This window comes from Gekko japonicus, unplaced genomic scaffold (genome assembly GCF_001447785.1).
Source record: "Gekko japonicus isolate JY-2015 unplaced genomic scaffold, Gekko_japonicus_V1.1 scaffold3547, whole genome shotgun sequence".
NCBI classification, from domain to species: domain Eukaryota; kingdom Metazoa; phylum Chordata; class Lepidosauria; order Squamata; family Gekkonidae; genus Gekko; species Gekko japonicus.
The window spans coordinates 82,059-105,353 of NW_015165929.1; the positions used below are offsets into that span (position 1 = coordinate 82,059).

At 48.4% G+C, this 23,295-nt stretch overlaps 1 protein-coding gene across 1 annotated transcript in view; it reads left to right on the top strand.

The window, feature by feature from the left end:
- FHOD3 (formin homology 2 domain containing 3) overlaps positions 1-23,295 on the top strand; it is a gene marked incomplete at its 5' end in the record, with an annotated part of 113,085 nt that overhangs the window by 79,556 nt on the left and 10,234 nt on the right. Inside the window, 2 exons of the mRNA XM_015411417.1 lie at positions 2,217-2,409; positions 15,472-15,495. Of these exons, the coding sequence (XP_015266903.1) occupies positions 2,217-2,409; positions 15,472-15,495 (217 nt within the window). The remainder of the gene's footprint in view (positions 1-2,216; positions 2,410-15,471; positions 15,496-23,295) is intronic.

Sequence of the window (23,295 nt, forward strand, 5' to 3'; positions counted from 1 at the left end):
GGCTGGGGAAGGAGAGAGAGAGAAGGTGTGCCCTCCCTGTCTTTCTTGCACTATCCCCTTTTAATCTAATTAAGTTCCACACTCCCCTACAGCAGCACCCCACCCCCTGCCCCACCAGCCCAAAATGTCTGGCTACAGGGCTGCCCCCCCTCCCCATAGGAGGCTCTCCAGGCGGGTCTCCTCCGATCAGGGGCCCCTCACTTACCTGGGGCTGTCCGGGTGTGCTCCTGCCTCGGCTCTGCAGCACTGGGAACCAAGCACTCAGCCCCACAGTTGGCTGACCTCAAGCAGCTTCTTAAGGGGACCCTGGTGTGGTGCGGGGAGGGGAGGGGAGGGGAGGGGAGACCAAGGCTGGGCCAGTGGCATGCTGGCTCCCCCCCCTCCTTGCTGCCCATGAGGGTGCCTGCCTGTGCGCTACGGGGGCCAAGCCAGGATCAGGCTGCCATTACCACAAGGGGGAGGGGGCACGCCGGGGTGGCATCAAGATGGCACCTCACTCAGGCCATGGCCTGGCACCTTACAGCTGGCCCCATTAGGTTTGCCTGGAGGAACCACAGCCGGAAAAGGGCAGGCTTAGCCTTCTTGGTGGCAAGCCACGGGAATCAGAGGGGCCTACTTCTAAGTAAATATGGCTGAAAGAAGCCCACCCCCTGCCTAGACTTTGCGCAGCTCCCCACTTCCAGTAGCGGCCGGGGGGGGGGGCAGGGACTAGGAGAGCACTCTCATTTTCTCCTATTTTTATTTTATTATTTTGTGACATCAGAAGTGACGCCATGCCCCCCACCACCAGCACTACCAAAGATCATCTAGCCGCCCTGAGCCTTCAGGGTAGGGCGGGATACAAATCTAAAGATAAATAAATAAATAAAAAATAAATACGGCGCTAGGTGATGCCTGAGACCCTGGAGAGCTGCTGCCAGTCAGAGTAGACAAGACTGACCTTGCTGGGCCAAGAGGGGTCTGATTCAGTAGAAGGCAGCTGCATGTGTGTTCGTTTCAGAGAGGGGCCGTAGCTCAGCAGCAGAGCATCAGCTTGGAATGTAGAAAGTCCCTGGTTCAATCCCTAACATCGCTAGTTAGAAGGATGAGATAGTAGGTAATGTAAAAGAGAGTCAGTGTCAGTCAGCGTGGACAGTATTGACCTTTATGGGCCAAAGGTCTAATTCAGTAGAAAAACGCTTCAAGTGTGTTCATTTTGGAGAGGGCCATGGCTCAGTGGAAGAGCCTCTGCTTGGCATGCAGAAGGTCCCCGGTTCAATCCCCGGCATCTCCAATTCAAAGGATGAGGCAGAAGGCGATGGGAAAGACCTCCGCCTGAGGCCCTGGAGAGCCACGGCCAGTCTGAGTAGACAAGACTGATCGTGATGGACCGAGGGGGCTCTGATTCAGTAGAAGGCAGTTGCATGTGTCAGTTCTGTTACTACAGCAGTTCCTTTTTAGTAAGAATAATTATTATGAATTCATTTGTATCTGTATAGACAGTTGTTGATAGTGAATAAGATGTTATTAGAGAAACATCAGAAAAACAGGGAATAATAAAAAACAGCTCAAATAATGCGGCTGCGTTATAAAATGGTGAACCTGAAGCACACCCGGCCCAGAGATCTGGATTTTATAACTTCCTCTGTGAACTAGAAATACTTTCCTTCTGTGTGGTTAGCCTGTAAATCTTCATCCTTTTTGTCTAGACATTTCCAAACATCCTCGCAGTCTCTTTGAAGTCCAAGTCCAAGTAAGACAAACAAATGAAATTTAAATATAATAAATATGCTGTTCACCAACACCACCCCTGACATTTTTTATTCATTACTAAATTAACAATTGAACACAAACAGGTTTCCCTTAACTATTTTATCATATGTAAAAGCAGGTCAGGAAGAAGGCATCTTAGCTTTTGAGTTGTTATGTTTTTAATTACAAGCTCTGGCAATGATGTTGAATGAATTGCATGAAAATAACTGGAGGAAAAAGGAAGAATATAATACAAGTTCATAGTCTGAAAGGAGATTCATGCTTATTAGACTTACTCTTGTCCTGGTGATAAAGTCTGGGAAGTTCCCAGGTTGCCTGCTTTTGCCAGCAGCTCTTCCAGTAAGCAGTCTTCGCCTGCATTGTGTGTCATATCATGGAAACTCCAAGGTTGTAAGAGCTCTGGTGGGAGTGGAGGGATTTTGTTGGAGGGAATCTGTGAAGGATAACTCATTCTGTTTTCCTAGGTTCCACTCGTTCTTGTTATTTATGGGCTATCCTCCTTACACAATCCGGGAAGTGAACATCAATAAGTTCTGCAAAACCATTAGTGAATTCGCCCTCGAGTATCGGACCACCAGAGAAAGAGTTCTGCAACAGAAGCAAAAACGAGCCAATCACAGGGAGAGAAATAAAACCAGAGGGAAGATGATCACAGATGTAAGTGATGGATTCAGTCTCAGTCCGTGACGTTGCATAAAGCTTTGTTGCCAGCCTGGGACCGGCCCACTGCTCTAGCGGCTGCGAGCCCTTCTGACTCCTCCAGTGTGAGAACGGAAAGCGGTTTCTGGCCACTGTCCCTCACCTGTCAGGCTTTCGACAGGCTCTTGTGAGTTTTGGTAAGCCTGTGCAAAAGCCAGAAGCTGCCTGTGTCCAGCCAGGGAGAGTTCCGTTCTGGGCCAGGAGGTCGTACCGCCCCGGGCACAGTTGGCTGATTGTCCACCTCCATTGAGAAGACAAAGAACCATCACCTGTCCCCTCCCTTCTCCCGCCTGTATTTCCCTGCTCTCCCACCACTGTCTAACCCAACGTTAACTGCTGGTGACACAAACCAGCTTCCAGATGGGTTTCCAGACCCTGGGTGCAAATCCAGTACCTTAGGGGAAAGACATGGCTTGAATTAGTGACCTTTCATTGAATGCACATAACATTAATAGCACTCCTAATAGCATTCTGTCCTATGGAACAGAAAACAATTCAGTTTCTATCTTACAATAGCTCTAGTAGGAGTTATTAATTTGGGAACAGAAAAGATATCGGCTGATCAGGATTGCTGACTGGGTTGGGGTTCACAGCCGGCTTTGATAAAAATATAAAAAAACCTAAATTACTTTTCTCTGTCAAGTGACCTTTAGAAATCTCCTGGGTTTTTAAAAATCTTCTTTTAAGCTTGTGCTGTTTCTCTCAGTCCAAATAAAGTTTAAAGAAGTGCCAGTACTTAATAAAAGTTTCCAGCTGTCTTAGAAATATGGCTCTGGTGTCTCGATTAAATAGATGCAAAGGCCTCATCACAGAGGAAGCGTCCTCTTCCCCGGGCTTTGGCATCCACAGTGGTCGGCCCCATGGCCCACAGGGCAGAGCAGCCGAGTACAAGGAAAGCAGAACCCCACACCAACAGTAAGGCCAGGCTTTAAGTCACAGGACTGACTGCCATTCGGTAGGGATTTTGTGGCCATGGCGTTCCAGATACTGGACATTAGACTGACTTTAGAAGAGTTCCGAGCTGTAGTGTTGCTAGGGTTGCCAGGTCCCCTCCTCACTCCAACGGGGGGATTTGGGGGGGGTGTTTTGGGGGTGGTCAGGGATTCCCCCAAGTGTGACCACCCGCCCGGCCACCCCTCCCCTCCTGCCAGATTTAAAGATTTAATAGAACTAGTTTGGTGTAGTGGTTAAGTGCACGGACTCTAATCTGGGAGAACTGGGTTTGATTCCCCACTCCTCCACTTGCACCTGGCTGGATGACCTTGGGGAAGCCACAGTTCTGGCACAGCTGTCCTTAAAAAAGAGCAGTCTCTGCCAGAGCTCTCTCAGCCCCACCTGCCTCACGGGGTGTCTGTTGTGGGGAGGGGGAGGGAAAGGAGTTTGTAAGCCGCTCTGAGACTCCTTCGGGTAGTGAAGGGCCGGGTATAAATCCAAACTCTTCTTCTCTTCTTCTTTTTCGCCTGATTGGCAGGGGCCCCGTGGCCCACCAATCAGCTGGAGGGCCCTTTAAATCTAGCAGGAGGGAGGGAAGGGGTGGTTGTGGGCCACAGGCATGCAGCCCGCAACCACCCCCTCCATCCCTCCTGCTAGATTTAAAGGGCCCTCCAGATGATCGGCGGGCCACGTGGCCCCCACCAGTCAGCTGAAGCCCTTTAAATTGGGCAGGAGGAGAGGGAGAGGGATGACAAGGTGGGGGCTTGGGGTGGGCCTTCCTCCACTGGCCAGGGGCAGATTGGAGCCCCCAAAATCAGGGGAGCCCCAGACCAGACCTGGGTGCTGGCAACCCTAATTGTTACTGTATGAGTTTTCTTTTAAATCCAGGCTCCCGGTAAGAAACTGGGCTTCCCATACCCTTCACAGTGTGGCGTATATGCAGCAAAATGATTGGCTCATGGATATTGGGTTGCAGAAAAAGAGGGATGGTTCTGATTGATGGTACTGCTCCACCCAGGCAGCAGGCATCGTTATAATTCATTTCTGTATAAGGTGTCTCTCTTTATAATTTTTTGTTCTGCCTTTGTACTCAGCATGGTGTCTACATTGTTGTGCTGTTTTAATATGGCCCATGCATTTCAGGATCTAATCAAAAATAATGAATCAAATGCTGGGGGAGATGCCTCAGGCCCTGGCCTTAAGGCCCTGTCCTGACCAGGGATGCAGGCTGGAAACGGTGCCGGGGTCACATTGCTCTTTGGGCCTTCTGGAAAGAGGCCGCAGAACATGGAAAGCACAAAAACCCGTAACTGATCAGAGGGCTCTCTCTCTAGCGCCAAATGGAACACAGGCGGCCCCTCAAGAGGCTGAGAGCAGAGAGACCAACGTGGTAGTCATTGTGTTTTCAGTCCTGGAGATTAAATGGAGCTGATGCTCAAGGCAGCGGAAGTCAGATACAGGAGAACTACTGCCAGTCTGAGTGGACCCATTGATGGGCCCAGGGTCGGTTTCCGTAGAAGGCAACTGCAGGTGTCCCTTTGCTCAAAGCCACTCAGGAGACACATCGGTGTGGGTGGATCTGAACACAGGTCTCCTGCATCCAGAGCCTCTACGCCAGCCCCTGCTTCACACTGGATTAATTTCAAAGAGGAACCAGTGGTGTTCCCACCTATTGGCATCGGAGACAAGAATGCTGAAGTTAAAAAAAAAAAACTTATGCAAAGACAGTTTTTGTGAGGGGAAAGGATGTTAGCAGAGTTGGGGGAAATAATCCAGTCCCACACTTGCATTCTATAACGTTTATTGCAAGAACAGGATTTGCAAAAACATCAAGTACTCTCTGGAAAAGGCACTAATGCTGTCGGGGCTAAGTCGCTTCATTCTTAGCCCTGCCAGCTGAACCATGGAGTGACATCAGTCCCAGGGCTCAGCACAATGTATCTGGTTCAATCAGAACAAGGAAAAGCATCGGAGCTAATATCCTGACTCTGCCATGAAGCTCTCTGGGCTACCCACCATCTCTCCACCTAATGTTCCTGACAGGATTTTGCAAAGACAAAATGGGGTGCTTTCATCCATAAGAATATAAGAGAAGCCAATGTTGGATCAGGCCAATGGTCCATCCAGTTCAACACTCAGTCACACAGTGGCCAAAATTACCAGGTGCCATCAGGAGGTCCACCAAGTGGGACCAGGACACTAGAAGCCCTCCAACTCTTGCCTCCCCCCGAGCACCAAGAATACAGAGCATCACTTGCCCCAGACCGAGAGTTCCTATCTATACCTTGTGGCTAATAGCCCCTGATGGACCTCTGCTCCATATGGTTATCCAATTCCCTTTTGAAGCCGCCCATGCTTGTAGCTGCCACCACCTCCTGTGGTAGTGAATTCCATGTGTCAATCACTCTTTGGGTGAAGAAGTACTTCCTTTTATTCATTCTAACCCAACTGCTCAGCAATTTCACTGAGTGCCCATGAGTTCTTGTACTGTGAGAAAGGGAGAAAAGTACCTCTTTCCCGACGTGATCTATCCCATGCATAATCTTATAAACCTCGTCATTTCTCCAAGCTAAAGAGCCCCAAGCGCTTTAACCTTTCTTCATAGGGAAAGTGTTCCAACCCTTTTATCATTCTAGTTGCCCTTTGCTGAACTTTTCCCAAAGCTATAATATCTTTTCTGAGGTTTGGTGACCAAAATTGCACACAGTATTCCAAATGAGGTCTCACCATCGATTTATACAGGGGCATTATGATACTGGCTGATTTGTTTTCAATTCCCTTCCGAAGAATCCCCAGCATAGCGTTGGCCTTTTTTACTGCAGTCACACACTGTCTCGACATTTTCAGTGAGTTATCTACTGCGACTCCAAGATCTCTCTCTTGGTCAGTCTCCGCCAGTTTGGACCCCATCAATGTGTATTTATAGTTAGATTTTTTAACCCCAATGTGCATCATTTTGCACTTGGGAACACTGAACCCCATTTGCCACTTTGACGCCCACTCGCCCATCCTCGACAGATCCCTTTGGAGTGCCTCACAATCCTCCCTGGTTCTCACCAGCCTGAACAACTTCGTATCATCCGCAAATTTAGCCACTTCACTGCTTACTCCCAACTCCAAATCAATGAACAAGTTTAAAAGTATTGGACTGAGTACTGGGCCCTGCAGTACCCCACTGCTTACCACCCCCCACTGAGAAAATTGCCCATTTAAACTCACTCTCTGTTTCCTATTAATTAGCCAGTTTTTGATCCACAAAAGGACGTCCTTTTATCCCATTACTATTAAGCTTACTTAGGAGCCTTTGATGAGGAACGTTATAAAAAGCGTTCTGGAATTTGCACTAAGATCTTCAACGTGGTCTCTGTGCTTCACACCCATGGGATACAGTGCGCACGCACTGGATCGATTGGTGCTGTAGCAAGCTCTTTTCTAACGGATTTTCGCGCCCAGTCCCTCCAAGCATGCGCAGGAACCCCACCGTGCATGCCCAGAGGGGTGGGCGTGGACATCCCGCCAGTTCCTTTCTTACCGCCACGTTGGAAAGACCTCTTTCGTCATCAGTCTGATCGGTTCGCTGATAGCCTTTGGAAAAACCGTCTCAGCTCTTGGAAATTATTTCCACTTATTCTTTTTCCTTTTTGGTTCTTGTTCCTCAAAAAAAAAAGGACTTTGTTTTCTCTGAGGGGAATTTACCTCAGGACTTCGGGCCAACCCCCCCGCCCTCTCAACCGTTATCTCTGCTCTACTTTTATGGAGAAGAAGTGGGGATTTTTTTAAAAGGTGTACACGTTGTGGAAGCAAACTTGCTCCTCTGGACCAACATAAACTTTGTATTTTCTGCCTCGGAGAGTCTCATAAACCGGAGTCCTGTTGTCATTGTGCTCACTTCTCCAACCAAACGAGGAAAAAACGTGTGGCGCACCTTAAAGTAGCGCTGCTTGAATCGGCTCTTGTTCCCGCCACGCCGATGGAGGAGAGACTGTCCACATTGACAGCTCTGACACCAAGGCCTTCCTCCGATGTCAACCGCCCGACACCGAAGCTCCCTACATCAAAGGTACGATCGTCCGCTTCCACATCTGTCAAAATTAAGGCTAAGGCAAGTACGGAGACCAAGTCCGCGAAAAAGGGCACCTCCAAGTCCCTTAAGGCGGCAAAGACGGGGAAGGCAGCGGTACAAGCACTGGGTGATGCCCCTGTAGTGCTTCCTGCACAACCGGCAGTATCGATATCGGAGGCCCCAGTCCCTTCACCGATACCAACCATCCATGTATTGGATTCCCCCGTCCAACAAACAGAGTGTCCTTACTCCAACATTGAAACAGTAGAGCTCCTAAGACATCAGATTGATGCAGAGCATTCTCTGTCGTCGACATCGACGGTATTGGAAGCTCCCGACATCGATCCACGTCAGCACCGATACACCTCATGTGGCACGCAGCGTCACCCTCCACGTCTGCACAGTCAATCTGTCGATATCGATAAACGAGATTACCGGGACAATGCCCACAGACAAGCTGCCGCTTTGTCTCCCAGACGTCCACAGTCCAAAAGTCGTTCCCCAAGAGTCATCCTGCCCACCACCACCACCGATGTTGTGGGATCAACGACAGTTGAGGTACCTCTATGGGGCATATCTACCATCGCTGCCGTGGTTAATGCCTGCGGACTATGCTGAGTGGGATCGCTATTCCACCCAATCCGCTCATAGGTCAGGATCCCCTCATAGATTGAGACCTTCAGCATCTCTGTCACATCCTCCTGTGCTCGATCCGTCCCACCATAATTTGGAACCAAGTCGTCCTCTCAACCCTCCGGTCACTCCACCCCCTGTTGCTCCTGTCGTCCAATCGAAACCACTGACCTGTCAGCAGGACACGTCTGTCCAAATTCAACAGCAAGACTCCTCTGACTTTGCAGAAGAGGACTCAGATACGGAGGCTTCTGAGGCTCACACTTCTCCTGACCATAAGTCTCCCAACCAGGATGTCGCTGAGGACTTACCCATATCCCCATCAGATAACCCTTACGTCTTATGCAGATCTGGTCAAAAGAATGGCCTATTCCCTCGGTCTCTCTGTCGTCCAACCACAACAACAGGCAACAGACTCAGTCTATGATATAGTTCAGCTCGACACCTCTTCCACCTTGGCATTGCCCATGTCCTCGGTACTTCTCCAAGCAGCTAAATCACCATGGCTAAAACCTTCATCGGCTCCAGTGTCCACACGGAAACTGGACCACATGTACAGAGTACAAGACACGGATGCAGAATTTCTCTTCTCTCATCCTCAAACAAACTCAATGGTGATAACATCTTCCTCCAAATCACAGAGGACGCATTCCGCACCTTCTGACAAGGAAGGAAAGAAATTAGATGCCTTTGGCAGACGATTTTACTTCACCGGAGCGTTAGGAGTCAAGGCCACCAACTACTTGGCCTGTATGAACTGCTACCAATACACTCTCTGGGAACAGTTCTTAGAAATGCTCAGTCACTTTCCTGTTTCTTACTCTGTTCTGGCCCATCCCCACTTAATTTTGCCTTGATCTTATATAATTCCGTCTGTTTAATGCCACCACTGATTCTACTCTTTGAGAGATAGATAAAGTATAAAGGCGTCCCGAGCTCTAGGGGTCTCATCCTCTGCGAAACAACACTATCGTCCTCGTAACTGGTCGAGATCCTGGCAGAGGCGCACCCCAACTCACCAGTCCGTCTTCTGGGGGCCAAAAACCCACCTTCCAGAAACCAAAATTCAGTTCAGGCCAACAAGCTTCCCGCACCAAACAGTCTAAAACCTCCAAACAGGGTTTTTGACTTCCCTGTCACCGAGTCAGCTATTACCCATCTTTCATCCTTCCTTCACACTTGGCATCACATCACCTCGGATGAGTGGGTGCTCGCCATCTTGACCCGAGACTACAGAATTGAGTTCATCCAGAACCCCAATATTCCAGTCATCGTCTCCACGCCCCCTTCCCCACCTCTCCTCAAGAAGGTGTCCGTCCTTCTGCCAAAGGGAGCCATAGAACATGTACCACCACATCTCCACGGGACGGGATTTTATTCCCGATACTTCACAGTTCCGAAGAGAGACGGAGGCGTTCGACCCATATTAGATCTCAGGGAGTTGAATCGCTTCGTGATTTACCACCGCTTTCACATGGTCTCGCTTCAACAGATCATGCCATTGCTTCGCAGACACGTCTGGATGGCAACCCTCGACCTCCAAGACGCGTATTTCCACATCACTATTCACCCCTTCCACTGCCAATACCTACGCTTTGCGATTGGTCACCGCCACTTCCAGTACACGGCTCTTCCATTTGGCCTCTCCAGCGCCCCAAGAGTCTTTACGAAGACCATGATTGTGGTTGCGGCTTTCCTCCGTCTACAGGGTATCTTGATCTATCCCTATATAGACGAGTATCTCGATCTATCCCTCAAATGTTGCAGAGACTCTGGCATTATTGGAGAATCTGGGCCTTCAAGTCAACAGGCAAAAGTATCATTTGTATCCAGCCCAGCACATACAGTATATCGACACAATCCTGGATTCACAGACATGCATGGCTTACCTGCTCCAAGAAAGGGCAGCAGATATTATTTCCCTAGCCAACGTCGTCTGTACCCAACCCTCCGTCACCACCTTCCAAATTCAGAGGCTGCTTGGTCTAATGGCAGCAACTACGTTGGATCTTCTTCGTGGTCTCTGTGCTTCACACCAATGGGATCTAGTGTGCCTGCGCTGGATTCATCGGTGCTGTAGCAAGCTCTTTTCCAATGGATTTTCATGCTCATCCCTTCAGGCAAGTGCAGGAACCCCACCGTGCATGCCCAAAGGGACGGGCACAGACATGACGCCAGTTCTTTTCCTACCGCCGCGGTGGAAGGACTTACTTTGCTTACCTCCGAATCAGATCGCTGTAGCTGCCTCTGGGCCTCTCAGCTCTTCAACTTTTTTCTTCCTCCGGATACTTAACTTTTGTTTTCCTTTTGCTTTCGCCTAAAAACAAAAAAAACCCTTTATTTTCGTCAATCCTCTGAGGGGATTTTTTTCCTCAGGCCTTCAGGCCATCCCCCCCCCCTCTCTCTATCTCAGCGGTTTTATCTCTGCCCGCTCTTCTCCGTATGGAAAAGAAGAAGTGGGGATTTTTTAACCGCTGCAGGAAGTGTGGGAGTAAATTGGCTCCTCCCGACGGCCATAAACTTTGTTTGTTCTGCCTCGGTGAGTCCCACAGACCAGAAACCTGCAAACACTGCGCCAAGTCCTCAATCCAGACTAGAAAAAACAGGGCGGCATGTCTGAAGGTCGCTTTATTGGAATCCACCCTCAATCCGACTTCTACAATGGAAGAGCCACCCTCTACATTACAGACGGCCATCGATACCGATCATCCGGCATCGAAACAATCGACACCGAAACCCTCCACCTCTACCAAGACGCAGGCGAGTACTTCTACCAAGACGCAGGCGAGTACTTCTACCAAGGTGCAGGCAAGTACAAAACAAAAAGCCGCTAAAAAGCTTACTTCCAAGCCAGCTAAACCAGCTAAGTCGGCAAAGAAGGGGAAAGAAGTACTTTATTCAGAAGTCTCAGTGCAGCCTCCTGTGGTATCAATACCGGAGCCTCAACCTCCTCCGCAGGTACCGCCTGGTCATTTACTGGTCTCTCCTGTACGCCAACCAAGACCTGAATCCATCGATATCGACACAGCGGAGCTCATTAGTCACCCCATAGGTGCAGAGTCTTCCCCCGCTGATTCTGATTCATCGGCATCGATGCTCTCTGAGACTCCCGATACCGACGGCCGTCTACATCGATCCACTCACTCTAATGTGGAGCGCTACCATCCATCTCCATTCGTTGAGCCTGTCGATATCGAAGCCGCAGAATACAGACATGTATCCCAACGGCATGCCATGGGTGCTTCTCCAAGACGTCGAAGAACCAGAAGTCGCTCCCCGAGAACCTACAGGCCTCCACCTCTGCCTCCACCTCTACCTATGTCATGGGATGAAAAACAGATGCGGTACTTATATGGGCCGTACCATCTGCCTATGCCATGGTTAACTCCTGCCACTTACTCGGACTGGGACCGTTATTCCTATTGCTCTAGTCATAGGTCCAGGTCTCCTGTTAAGGCAAAACCTTCAGCCATGATCTCACGCCCTCCAGTGCAGGACCTAACTCAGGCAGAACCAAAGCCTCCTCAACTCACATTGGAGCCTTGTCCTAAGGTGTCTACAAAACCCATTGTACCTGCAGCCCCTCCTGTACCTCCTACAAGTCCACAGGACACGGAACAGTTGGAATCTTCTGATGTTCCTGATGATGACTCAGATTCTATTGCTTCCGAGGCACCCACTTCTCCAGAACATACATCACCAAACCCTGATGTATCACAGGATTTACCCATATCTCCATCAGATAACTTAACACTGATTTGGTTAAAAGGATGGCCGCTTCTTTAGGCCTCTCGATCGTCCAAAAAGCTCCACAATCTACTGACTCTCTCTATGATGTCGTTCAATTGGACACAACCTCTGTTGTGGCACTGCCCATGTCCTCGGTCCTGCTTCAAGCAGCAAAATCGCCATGGCGCAAACCATCTTCCGCTCCTGTATCTACACGATAATTAGATCACATGTATAGGATTCAGGATCCTGAGGCGGAATTTTTATTAACCCATCCAAATCCAAACTCAATGGTTATCACGTCTTCTTTGGTGTAGTGGTTAAGTGGTTAAATGTGCGGACTCTAATCTGGGAGAACCGGGTTTGATTCCCCACTCCTCCACTTGCATCTGCTGATGTGACCTTGGGTCAGTCACAAGCTCTGGCACAGCTGTTCCTGAAAGGGCAGTTTGTGTCAGAGTTCTCTCAGCCCCACCCACCTCACAGGGTGTCTGTTGTGGGGAGGGGAAGGGAAAGGAATTTGTAAGCCACTCTGAGACTCCAAGTGAAGGGCAGGGTATAAATCCAATCTCTTCTTCTTCTTCTTCTTCTAAGTCTCGAGGAACGCACACCACTCCCTCCGACAAGGAAGGAAGAAAGTTAGATGCTTTTGGACGCCGCTTTTATTCGTCAGGCGCCTTAGCCATTAAACAATCAACCTATCTGGCTTGCATGAGCCGCTACCAATATTCGCTCTGGGAGCAGTTCACAGAACTTTTCTCCAACCTTCCAGAGGACAAACAAGATTTTCTGGGTTATGAGCTTCCAAAAATCAAAGCTCCCTTCATCAGATACCTGCCCTGGGTCATTTGACAGTCAGCAGTGCCATCCTAAAACAAGTTACTCTGCTCTAAATCCACTGGAATCCGTTGGTAATGTCTAGATTGTGGGAAACCCTTGATTTGTTCCCGATTGATCTTTCAGTCCAGGGGACTAAATGTGCTATTTTGGGGAGGGATGTGTTTTTGCTGGCAAGGAAGAGGCTTCCCTGGAGGTGCCGAAGGAAAGGGAGCGCATGCCCACCCCGTTCCCTCGCTGGAGGAGCAGATGCCTTTCCGGGTCACCAGGCCCAAAGCAAAACAAACAGCTCCCTGGTTAGACATACCCTTAAAAAGCAATGTTCCACTGGCTGTCGCTTGCCTCCACCTCAGTTAATCTTTTTTTGTGTGTCAACTGTGGTGAGAATGCCGTAAAAGACAAAACAAACAAGGCTTCCATTGTTGGTTGTGAATATTTCTGGAATTAAAAAAAATATGGATTAATTTTGGATAAAATAATAGCTTCACCCAGAGGTTGTTACTGTCACTGGGCTCAGTCCAACAAAAGTTAAGACACAACTGTGGTCCAGGCTGGAGGCAGTGTCAAGGGCCCTCAAATGGGGGGAGGGTGTCCTTTTCTGAAGGGGGGTGGTCTCTGGATTCGATTGAAGCTGCAGCCTCAGCTAATCCCTGGGCCCACGAGGGAAACCATGTTGGTATTTATCTTTCCTTCCATGGGAGGAAAGCAGCTTGGTGGGGAATGCACGGCTCCAGCCACATCCAGACCCTTTCTGACAGTACTGACGTTGATAAAACCAAAGATGAGCTGCATTGTCATGCAGAATCTAATCCCAAATTCTACTGAAATCAACAAGATCTAATTTAGTTGTCTTCATTAGAAGTTAGAAACCACATCCATTTTTTTCTGCACTGGGCTATTGCCTTAAGCGTTTATACAGATTTCATAAAATCATGTGATAAGACTAAAGATCTAATTGTCTCATTTTTCAAGAAAGCAACTAAGAAAATTATTTTAAGAAACTTGGAGATTCTGATTGTATATTGTTCATATTACCTAAAATCTGACAATACCAACTAGGTCTGCCAATTCCAGAAGGGGGAAATCCTGGAGATTTGGGGGTGGAGGCCAGGGAGGGTAGATTTTGGGGAGAGGACAGGGGCCTCAGCAGAGCAAAATGCCACAGACTCCACCCTCTGAGGCAGCCGTCTTCTCCAGGTGAACTGATCTCTGTAGTCTGGAGATCAGTTGTGATACCAGGAGATCTCCAGGCCCCACCTGGAACCCGGCAGCCCCAGTACCAATGCAATACATAGGTCGAATGTTCAACACATGGGCAGGTTTTGTTTGACATCAAGGCATTAGAGAAAATGGCTCTCCTTTGAGTATGCTTCAGATTTAAATCTGGTCCATTGGTTGTGGTCCATTGTGTAAAGGTGGGTTTCCACCTCAGTTCTTGACATTTTCCTCTGTGCTGTTTGCATCAGAGACTTTCTTAATAAAGTACGGAAAGTGTGAATGTGCACCCCGGTGGACGGTGTGTGGGGCATACTTAAGGCCAAAGCTGTTATTAAGGCACCCACAGGGAAGCTCACAACCACAGCTTCACAGATTGGCTGCGAGATGTGAGAACCACTCATCCTGTGGAGCACCCCCTACTGCACAAGGAGTTTCTATACCAGGCCACGTTTCCCTCGCCCCAATTGGTGCTGGCCTTGATATCCTCTGTGCAGTCCCATGTGATGGAAAGTGCTCACGCTGCATAGAGACACCGGCGCACGGAAGAGCTTTTCAGCTCTTCCAGGTGACGGAATCACCTGTGTTCACAAAGAGACTTCCTGTGAAAACTAAGAGGAGGTTAGGTTGGAGGACAGCTTTCAGGAATGATTTTCACATTGGGATCTCACTTTCTAGCAGGAGATTCTCTGGGTTTTAAAAAACCCCGAAGTGCTATAGGATTGTACCATTTCCAGTGTAGCCATGGTTGAACTAGCCCAACACGGTCTTTTTATATATTGGGCTAATCAGGAATTTTCTACGGGCCAGGTTGGCTAGTAACATCTGAGAACATTGGGATAAAATTTGACTCCAGTGGCACCTTTAAGACCGACAGAGTTTAATTCTGGGTAGAAACTTTGGTGTGCATGCACACTTCTTCAGAACGTTGGCTTTCTCTTCCATTCACTTTCTTCTGTCCTCCAGAACTCTCCTTTCATGTGTACTTATGTGTAATGTTTACTTCTACTCTGTTGTTTGTGGGCATCTGGCATGTATACATTAATCTTGACCAAGGGGGAAGGAGGCTGCTGTGGCAGCAGTCCCGTCATGATGACCTTCTGATCTCTGTCACTTCCTAGTTACTAAGTGGTGGCTGTTTCACTTATCCCTTGTGGTGTCAGCTGGCCTGCGATCCAAAAACGAGATAGTGAAGGCCAACAGGAAGGAATAAGATAGCGGTTCTTTAACTCTCACAGTGGTTCTTTAACATTCCTCTGGCAAAAAAGGGGAAGCACTCCAAGGTTATGTCATGACCCAGATTCACAGAGTTTTATCCATTGAATGTCCAGGGTTGGCCCTGCCATCGTGCCTTGACAGGACATAGCAGCCCTCCAGAATGTACAGGTGTATGAAAATCAGCTAGGGAAAAAGAAAAACAGAACTAATTTGCCAAAAGGAGGAGTTGGGATCCTCAAGATAAAATATTGTTCCCGGTTTGCCTTGGTATTCATGCATTCCCCTTGTTGATCCTCGTGGTTTCTCCTTGTTGGCTCCTGTTTGGATGGTACTGTGTCTCCTAAACTTTATTCTCTGTCCTTTTCTACCCTATACTCTGTCTCCTCTAATAGACTGATGAAGAAGATGACATGGAGGTATGGTTCTGTCAAAGAGCATGCCCTTTTTAGGTCTTCTGTGTGCGGTGAGATCGCCTGGTAACATAGCTCGATAGGAGCCCAGCAGAGCCTACCGTTAGCATGCCCCTCGTAGCTCTGCCTTTCCCCTCCTTAGCACCATCAGTAGGAGACTTGAGCCTGCAGTGCATGAATTCCATCAGTTTCCGGTGTGCTCTGTTTCCTGTCTGCATGATGACATCATCACTGCTCTGACATGGCATTGTTCACAAGGGGGGAGGACGCCGGATTTCTTGCCACCTGCTGAGAGCTGCTAATCCACACATGTCACCATTTCTTAGTAACATTTGCTGTAAGTTCTTTTAAGGAATGTCAGTCATCACCAGACACTGCATTATGGCCCCGGAAGCAGAAGAGCAGATGTCTCCCAAGACATTGCTGTACGGAGGTGACCTTATCACAAGATCTCCAGGATAAGGAGAACATGCCCAGTAAGGAAGGTGGCAGTAAAATACAGCTTCTTAGGGTCTCCCTGTAAATACCTGAGGCTAAGTGGTCCAAGGAACCGGTGGGTCGCCATGTTGGTCTGAAGCAGCAGAACAAAGTTTGAGTCCAGTGGCACCTCTCAGTCCAACAAAGTTGGAAATGAAATTTCATTGTGTCTGACGAAGTGTTTGTGCACACGAAAGCTTACACCATGGATGAAACTTCGTTGGTCTTAAAGGTGCCCCCCTGGACTCAGAGTTTGCTCCAGTCCAAGGAGCGTTTCCCGAAACCAGTAATTCCCAAAATGAGTGCTGTAAGAGAACTGCTGGTGCGCCACAAGACATAAATAATGAATGTGAGACTCAGCGGACTAACCTACCTCCTGAGGGGTGTCCCTGTGAGTCACCTCCCCTCCCTTGCATCTCTCTAATCTGTATGGATGCTTAAAGCAGTGACCTGTGCAGACACACAGGCTTGATCCCGCTGTTGCCAGGTAGCACCTGAGCCATTTCCTAAGAGAAGAAGAGAAGAGAAGAGATTGGATTTATACCCCATGGCCCTTCACAACCCAAAGGAGTCTCAGAGCGGCTTACAGACTCCTCTCCCTTCCCCTCCCCACAACAGACACCCTGTGAGTTAAGGTGGGGCTGAGAGAGCTCTTCATAGAGACTGCTCTTTTTCAAGAACAGCCCTTATCAGAACTACGGCTTGCCCAAGGTCAGCCAGCCAGGTGCAAGTGGAGGAGTGGGGAATCAAACCCAGTTCTCCCAGATTAGAGTCCACGCACTTAACCACGACACCAACAGCAGACCCTGGGGAAAACAAGTACACAAGAGCTGCCTATCACAGAGAGCAGCTTGTTTAAGTGTGAGACTTGTACATGTGGTGTCGTGAAGATTTGCTTTTCAGTAGGCAGCACGTGATCTCTGCGCTCAATTGCTGTGCAGGTGGCAGATGAATGTGTGGGAAAGCTTTATGTTAGCAGCAATACGAAAGTTCTGTCTTTGCGTTAGACGCATGATGGCCTGTTCACACATGATGCCGTGGTCATTAAATGATCAGCACAGAAGTGTAAATCAGCTCAAAAAGTGAAGACAGTTTCAGAGGGGAGCCATGTTGGTCTGCAGTAGGGTGTGTTAGAGATTAACAAGATTTTTGAGGGTATAAGCCTTTAGGAATCAAAGCTCCTTTCGTCAGATATCTGACAAAAGCACTTTGACTCTTGAAAGCTTATACCTCCCAAAATCTTGCTAGTCTCTAAGGTGCTACTGGATTCAAATCTACTTGTCCCGAAAAGTGAGAGAATTCAGTGCGAGGAGTGAGGTATTTTTACTTTTCCCCACCCAATCTTGTATGGCAGAGTTTGGAGAGAGGAGTTGGGGTCATGGGGTACGTGGCACCACCCACCGTTCCAGGATACTTTCAGCTAGGGATAGGCACAAACTGAACCACAAAGCAAAATTCATCGTGAATTTTACCCTCAGCTACTCTTATCCTATGGATTTGAACAAGCCAAAGAGCTAATTAAACAAATAGTTGAGGATATTGAGCGACAATCTGACATCTCTAAGGCTTCCAAACTCGGGATGTTGTTAAATATCAAAAGCAGCATTGAGCCAGCAATATATTTGACTTAAGTGGAGGGAAAGAATTCTAGAAGGGCATTTGCCCTAGCTAGATGTTCTGACCTTTCATCTGCGGTTATTCAAAGCAGGTACAACAAAAAACCCTACTCTGAAAGGCTATGCCTATGCCTTTTAAGCGAGGTTGAATCGGTAGAGCATATGCTCTTCAGCTGTTCATTTTACAGGGAGGCTGTTCTTAAAATTATTACCCCATTAGTCGATAGGACACCTGGGCACATTAATACAAACAAAGCAAGGCTTCACTGGCTCCTATCAGATAAGAATGCAGAGATTACACATTCAGTCGCTGAGCTTTGTGCATTAATTCTTAGATTGCAGGAATCACATTTTAAAAGTTCTTAAATTCAGACTTCTATTTTTGTATATGATGACTGGGTTTTTTTTCTCTCCCTTACATAATATGCTTACTCTGTATGTTGGTCTTAAGACTGTAATAATAAAACTAAACTTTCTGAAGAAGTGGTTCACAAACCAAAGACCCATCACAAACTTCCATGAACTTTTAAAGTGGTTCATGGTGGTTTGTGGATAGAGCAGAAAGCAGGGGTTTAAAGGGACTTGGGAGTCCCTTTAAACCCCTGCTTTCTGTTCCCTGTGAAAGCCACAAAACAGCTGAGGAGTGGGGAGGCACTCCTTGCTGCTCAGCTGTTTCGGGCTGTCCTGTGCAGTCCCAGTTTAAAGGGACTACACAAGACCAGTGTTCCCTCTAAGCTGAGTTAGTGTGAGCTAGCTTACTGTTTTTTAGCCTCCAGCTCACACATTTTTATCTTAGCTCAGGAGGGATGGCTCCAATGTTCCCTTTAACCTGTGGAGTCAGAGCAAACTAATTTATGCAGCAGCCAAATTACTTGCTCACAACTTTATTGCCGGTAGCTCACAAAGTAGAATTTTTGCTCACAGGACTTCACAGCTTAGAGAGAACATTGCACAAGACATCCCGAAACAGCTGAGTGACAGGGAGCAGGCTGCTCCCCATTGCTCAGCTGTTTTGTGACTTTCTGCAAACCCCGTTGAAGGGACTGCAGTTCCTTTCAGTGGGGTTTGTGGGGCCATGAACTGGTTCGGTTTGTGATTCAGCCACAAATCGCATTTTTCAGGTTCATGCCCATCCCTACTTTCAACTATAAGCAAGTCCATTTCTTCTCCTCTCAGTTTTTCTGTCGAATGGATGTTAATATGCCCTCAGTATTCTATGGGCCCTGGAGGGCAATGAACAGGCTTAGTCATCATTAGACCGGGGGGGGGGGTCTTTAATGATTAAAAAATAAATCTGCAATACTAGGAAATGCCCCAAGTGTTCTGAAACGTGTTCCATCTCTGTGGCTGGCCCTGTTCAGAGCCCTGCTGATGGGCACAGGACCACTGAGGTCACTGTTAGCCACAGTGATGTCTAAGCGAGACTCCCACAGTGCTCACAGGCTGCATTTATCTTTGCCATCTAACATGCGTTTCCTAACAAATGACTTTGCGGTTTTTGTGGATTTCTTAATCGTTGCTAACTCTGCCTACCATGTATTCTCTTAAAAATCTTTCAGGGGATAGCTGTGTTGGTCTGCACTAGAACAGCTAGATTGGAGTCCCGTAGTGCCTTAGAGACCAACCAGAGTTTTTTGAGCCTGAGCTTTGTAACGATATCTCATGAAGGAAGCTTTGACTCTCGAAAGCTTATATTCCAAACAATCTTGCTGGTCTCTAAGATGCTACTGGACTGAAATCTAGATGTCTTAAAAATGTGTCGTTGCTTGTCTTTATCACATACATTTTTCCAGCCCGTATACAAATAAATTATAACTTTGGTCAAGTATTATTGTTTGGGGTTCTACTAAATAATTACAGAAACCTACTTGGTCAATTCCTCCTGAAGATCACAGAGGGGATGGTGTTTAAATTTGCAGGCCTAGTTTTGTATTTTAAAATTATTTTTGCAGATCTGTTTTCCACTGTTCATGTTTGGTCTGTTTTCCTGTTCTCTGACAAATTTAAACGTACAATCTTGGCGTTCTGAGCAACTTCTGAAATATTCAATCAGTTTTAAGATCACTGTTACATATACAGATGTGTGCTAGTAATACAGATACGTATATGTGTGTCAGGTGGCGGCTGGCCCATGCCCTTCTCAGCTACCTCCCCCTCCACCCTTTCTGGTCTCCTCCAGCCTCAGACTCCCACCGTCGCGAAGGGAGGGGGTTCGCACACCCAAGATCCTCCTCTTCCTGTGCCTGGACAGTTCTCTGTCTCCCCTCTGCCCAGAAGGCTCAGCACCATGGTTGGCGATCCTCCTCAGCCACCCTTGGAGCTCTCCTTTGATCCCCGTTATCCTGGTCCCCAGTGGTTGCTGCCTCCACCTGTCTCCCTCCTGCCAGAGCCATCAGGTGCCCAACCCCGTTTCTCCTGCCCCTCCTTAGCAGTCTGCGCTCCCCCCTTTCCCCTCACCTGTATGGTTGTCTGTGTCTCCCTGGATGGACCTCTCTCCTGGTCGGGTTTCACTGCCACTGGTTCTTGCGGCCGTCCCCACTTCCTCTCGGCCCCACCTGCTTCCCCCTATTGGGTTGGTTGGCCTGCCATCGCTCTGGACTGGTCCCGGCATACTGGCCCCTCTGGTTTGTCCCAGCTCATCCCAGCAACGTGCCATCTCCCAGCCCCTCGGGGCCGCTCCAGGTGTCTCTGTGCATCTCCACAGGAGCCAGCTCCTCTCTGTCTTCCATTGCTCCCGGCCAGCTGCTTGCTGTCCCCACCAATGTTCCCTCTAAGCTGTGGAGTCTTGTGAGCAAAAGTTCTACTTTGTGAGCTACTGGCATTAAAGTTGTGAGCGAGCGATTTGGCTACTGCAGAAATTACTTTGCTCTGGAGCCCTCCTTCTTGAGCTAGGACGAAAACGTGTGAGCAGGAGGCTAAAAATCTTTGAGCTAGCTCACACTAACTCAGCTTAGAGGGAACACTGGTCCCCACCACAGCTGGGTGTTTGACAGCCTCCCCTTGGCCTGGTGAGTAGCCATCTCGGGGGGTCGTGGCATCTCCCGACTTCTGGGTTGGCCTGCAGCTCTGTGGGTCAGAGGACTACCATGGGGAAACCTGGGTCCTGACAATGTGTAATCTGAAACTTGTGCTTGGCTTTGCGGTCTACATGCTTTCAGGAAAAGTTTCTTAAAATAATTATTATTTAGAACAAATAATAATAGTAGTAGTAGTAGTAGTAGTAATAATATTTCTATCCCGCTCCATTTCTGGCAAATGGGACTCAGGGTCACATACAACATGTGTATACATAGTACATAAAGTAAAATACAGTGCAGTACACTCCAATACAATCAGCTATTAGATGGTGTCATACATTGCAGATATCTGAGTGGCTAACATAGTAACCATGTTCCATTCATGGGGAATCTTACCCAGAAGAAAATGGAGACTAAAGGAGGGGAGAAGAAACCCGGGAGGCCACTGATCTCTCCAACCATCTCTGTCTTCAACCATATGCCCAGCAGAACATCTCAGTCTTACAGGCCCTGCAGAACTGAGCTAAATCCCATAGGGCCCAGATCTCACTAGGAAGAGAGTTCCATCAGGCTGGGGCCAAGGTCAAAAAGGCTCTGCTCCTGATCAAAGACATCCAAATCATTTTTGAACCAGAGACTACCAGTAACTTGGTACCAGCTGAGCATAATGCTCTATGAGGGACATATAGGAAGAGGCAGTCCTGCAGATACAATGGTCCCAGACTGTTTAGGGCTCTGAAGGTAAGTACCAAAACTTTGAACTTGATTTGATACTCAGTCTGGAGCCAGTGCTGCTGATAGAGCACAGGTTGTATGTGTGCTCACAGTGGGGTTCCCATAAGAACCCACACAACCACATTCTTGACCAGTTGAAGTTTCCACAGCAAGTTCAAGGGCAGCCCTGCGTAGATCGAGTTACAGTAATCCAGTCTAGAGGAGTGACAAGTGGAGTGCCTCAAGGATCTGTCCTGGGACCTGTTTTGTTCAGTATCTATCAATGATTTGGATGAAGGGATAGAGGCAATGCTTATTAAATTTGCAGATGATACTGAATTGGGAGGGGTAGCAAACATGGTAGAAGGCAGAGTCAGGATACAGGATGAGCTTGACAGGCTGCAAAACTGAGCTCAAACAAATAAAATGAATTTCAATAGGGATAAATGTAAAGTTCTGCATTTAGGTAGGAAAAATCAAATGCATAATTATAGGTTGGGGGAGACGTGTCTTGGCAGTAGCATGTGCAAAAAGGATCCAGGACTCTTAATAGACCATACACTGAACATGAGTCAGCAGTGTGATGCAGTTGCTAAAAAGACAAATGCGATTTTGGGCTGTATCAACAGAACTATAGTGTCCAGATCATGTGAAGTGATAGTACCACTTTGCTCTGTTCTGGTTAGATCTCACCTAGAGTATTGTGTTCAGTTTTGCACACCACAATTTAAGAACGATAGAGACAAGCTGGAATGTGTCCAGAGGAGGGCAATCCTCTTGATTCCCAAAACCCCCTCCTGCCCACACCGTCCTAACCAGTCCTCTACACATGATGGAAGGAGAGCTCTGTGGTCAGTCCCGTGCAGTCGCCGCACCGCCCAATCCGTGGCGGCATTGCCAATGCGTAGGGTCAAAGATAACGTTGAAATTGCGATCATAATAAAACGAGCTGCAGCAAAGGAGAACTGCACAGCGGATGTTCTCTTGCTGAGTACTGGCCTAATAGTTTTAGGAATTGCAGGAATTAAAAATAAAATATTTTGGGAGAAGAGATACTTTGCTTGTTATTCAAAGGAGAGGTCTTGTGCAAGGATTTCCCCCTCCTGGGACAGAGGACAAACTTTGATGCAAAAGGGGCCAAACGGGTTGTTCACTATATCAGATTCCACACACACCCCTTGTTTGATGGTCCCCTGACCCCAGGCCCGTAGCTAAAGTGGCCCCCCCCCGCTGTTTTTGCAGGCCCCTCCCCCGATCTTCAACTCCTCCTCCCTCCCCCCCCCCCCCCCCCCCCCCGATCGGGCTGAGCCGGCCCCTTCCTTTTTGTGCTCACAGGGAAGGAGGGAGGAAGGGAGGAAGCTTGATCCCCGCTCTCCTTTTTTTAAAAAAAACAACACGGCAGCTTTCCTAGACCTTTTAGTGTCTATTAACTTTCGGATTCTGGCTCGCCTCAGAGGAAGGCTCTAGTGGGGGCTGTATGGGCCCCCCAAGGCCCCCTCCCCCAAAAAACCCTAGCTACGGGGCTGCCTGACCCCCCTCCCTTTTCCTCGGCCTACAGGAACAAAGAAGGGGGAGAGTGGTTGTGGGGAGAGGAGAAAATGTGAGGATGATTCTGGGTTTGGCTGATCTGGTCTCCTTGAGGCAGTGCTTTCCCAAATGCTATAGATCTCTCTGCACATTTCACCCCAGGGTCATCGTTTCCAAGAGAGGTTTCCTGTCTCTGTGGGAACTCCGTGTCTCCAGAGCTCGATTGGGAGAGCTCATCGGGGAAAGCCAAGAGGGAAAGATGAGATCATCTCCCCCCTCCCTCCCTAGGGTTGCCAAGTCGTTTTCTTGCCGCAGCGGGGGACTCCCGGCTGGTGGGTGGAGTGCGCACCGCATGCACGTCACCCAGAAGTGACGTGATGACGCTGGGCACGCTGGGGCGGGGCCACAACCATCCGAGGGAAAACCATAGAGTTTTCCCTGGGATGACCGTGGCC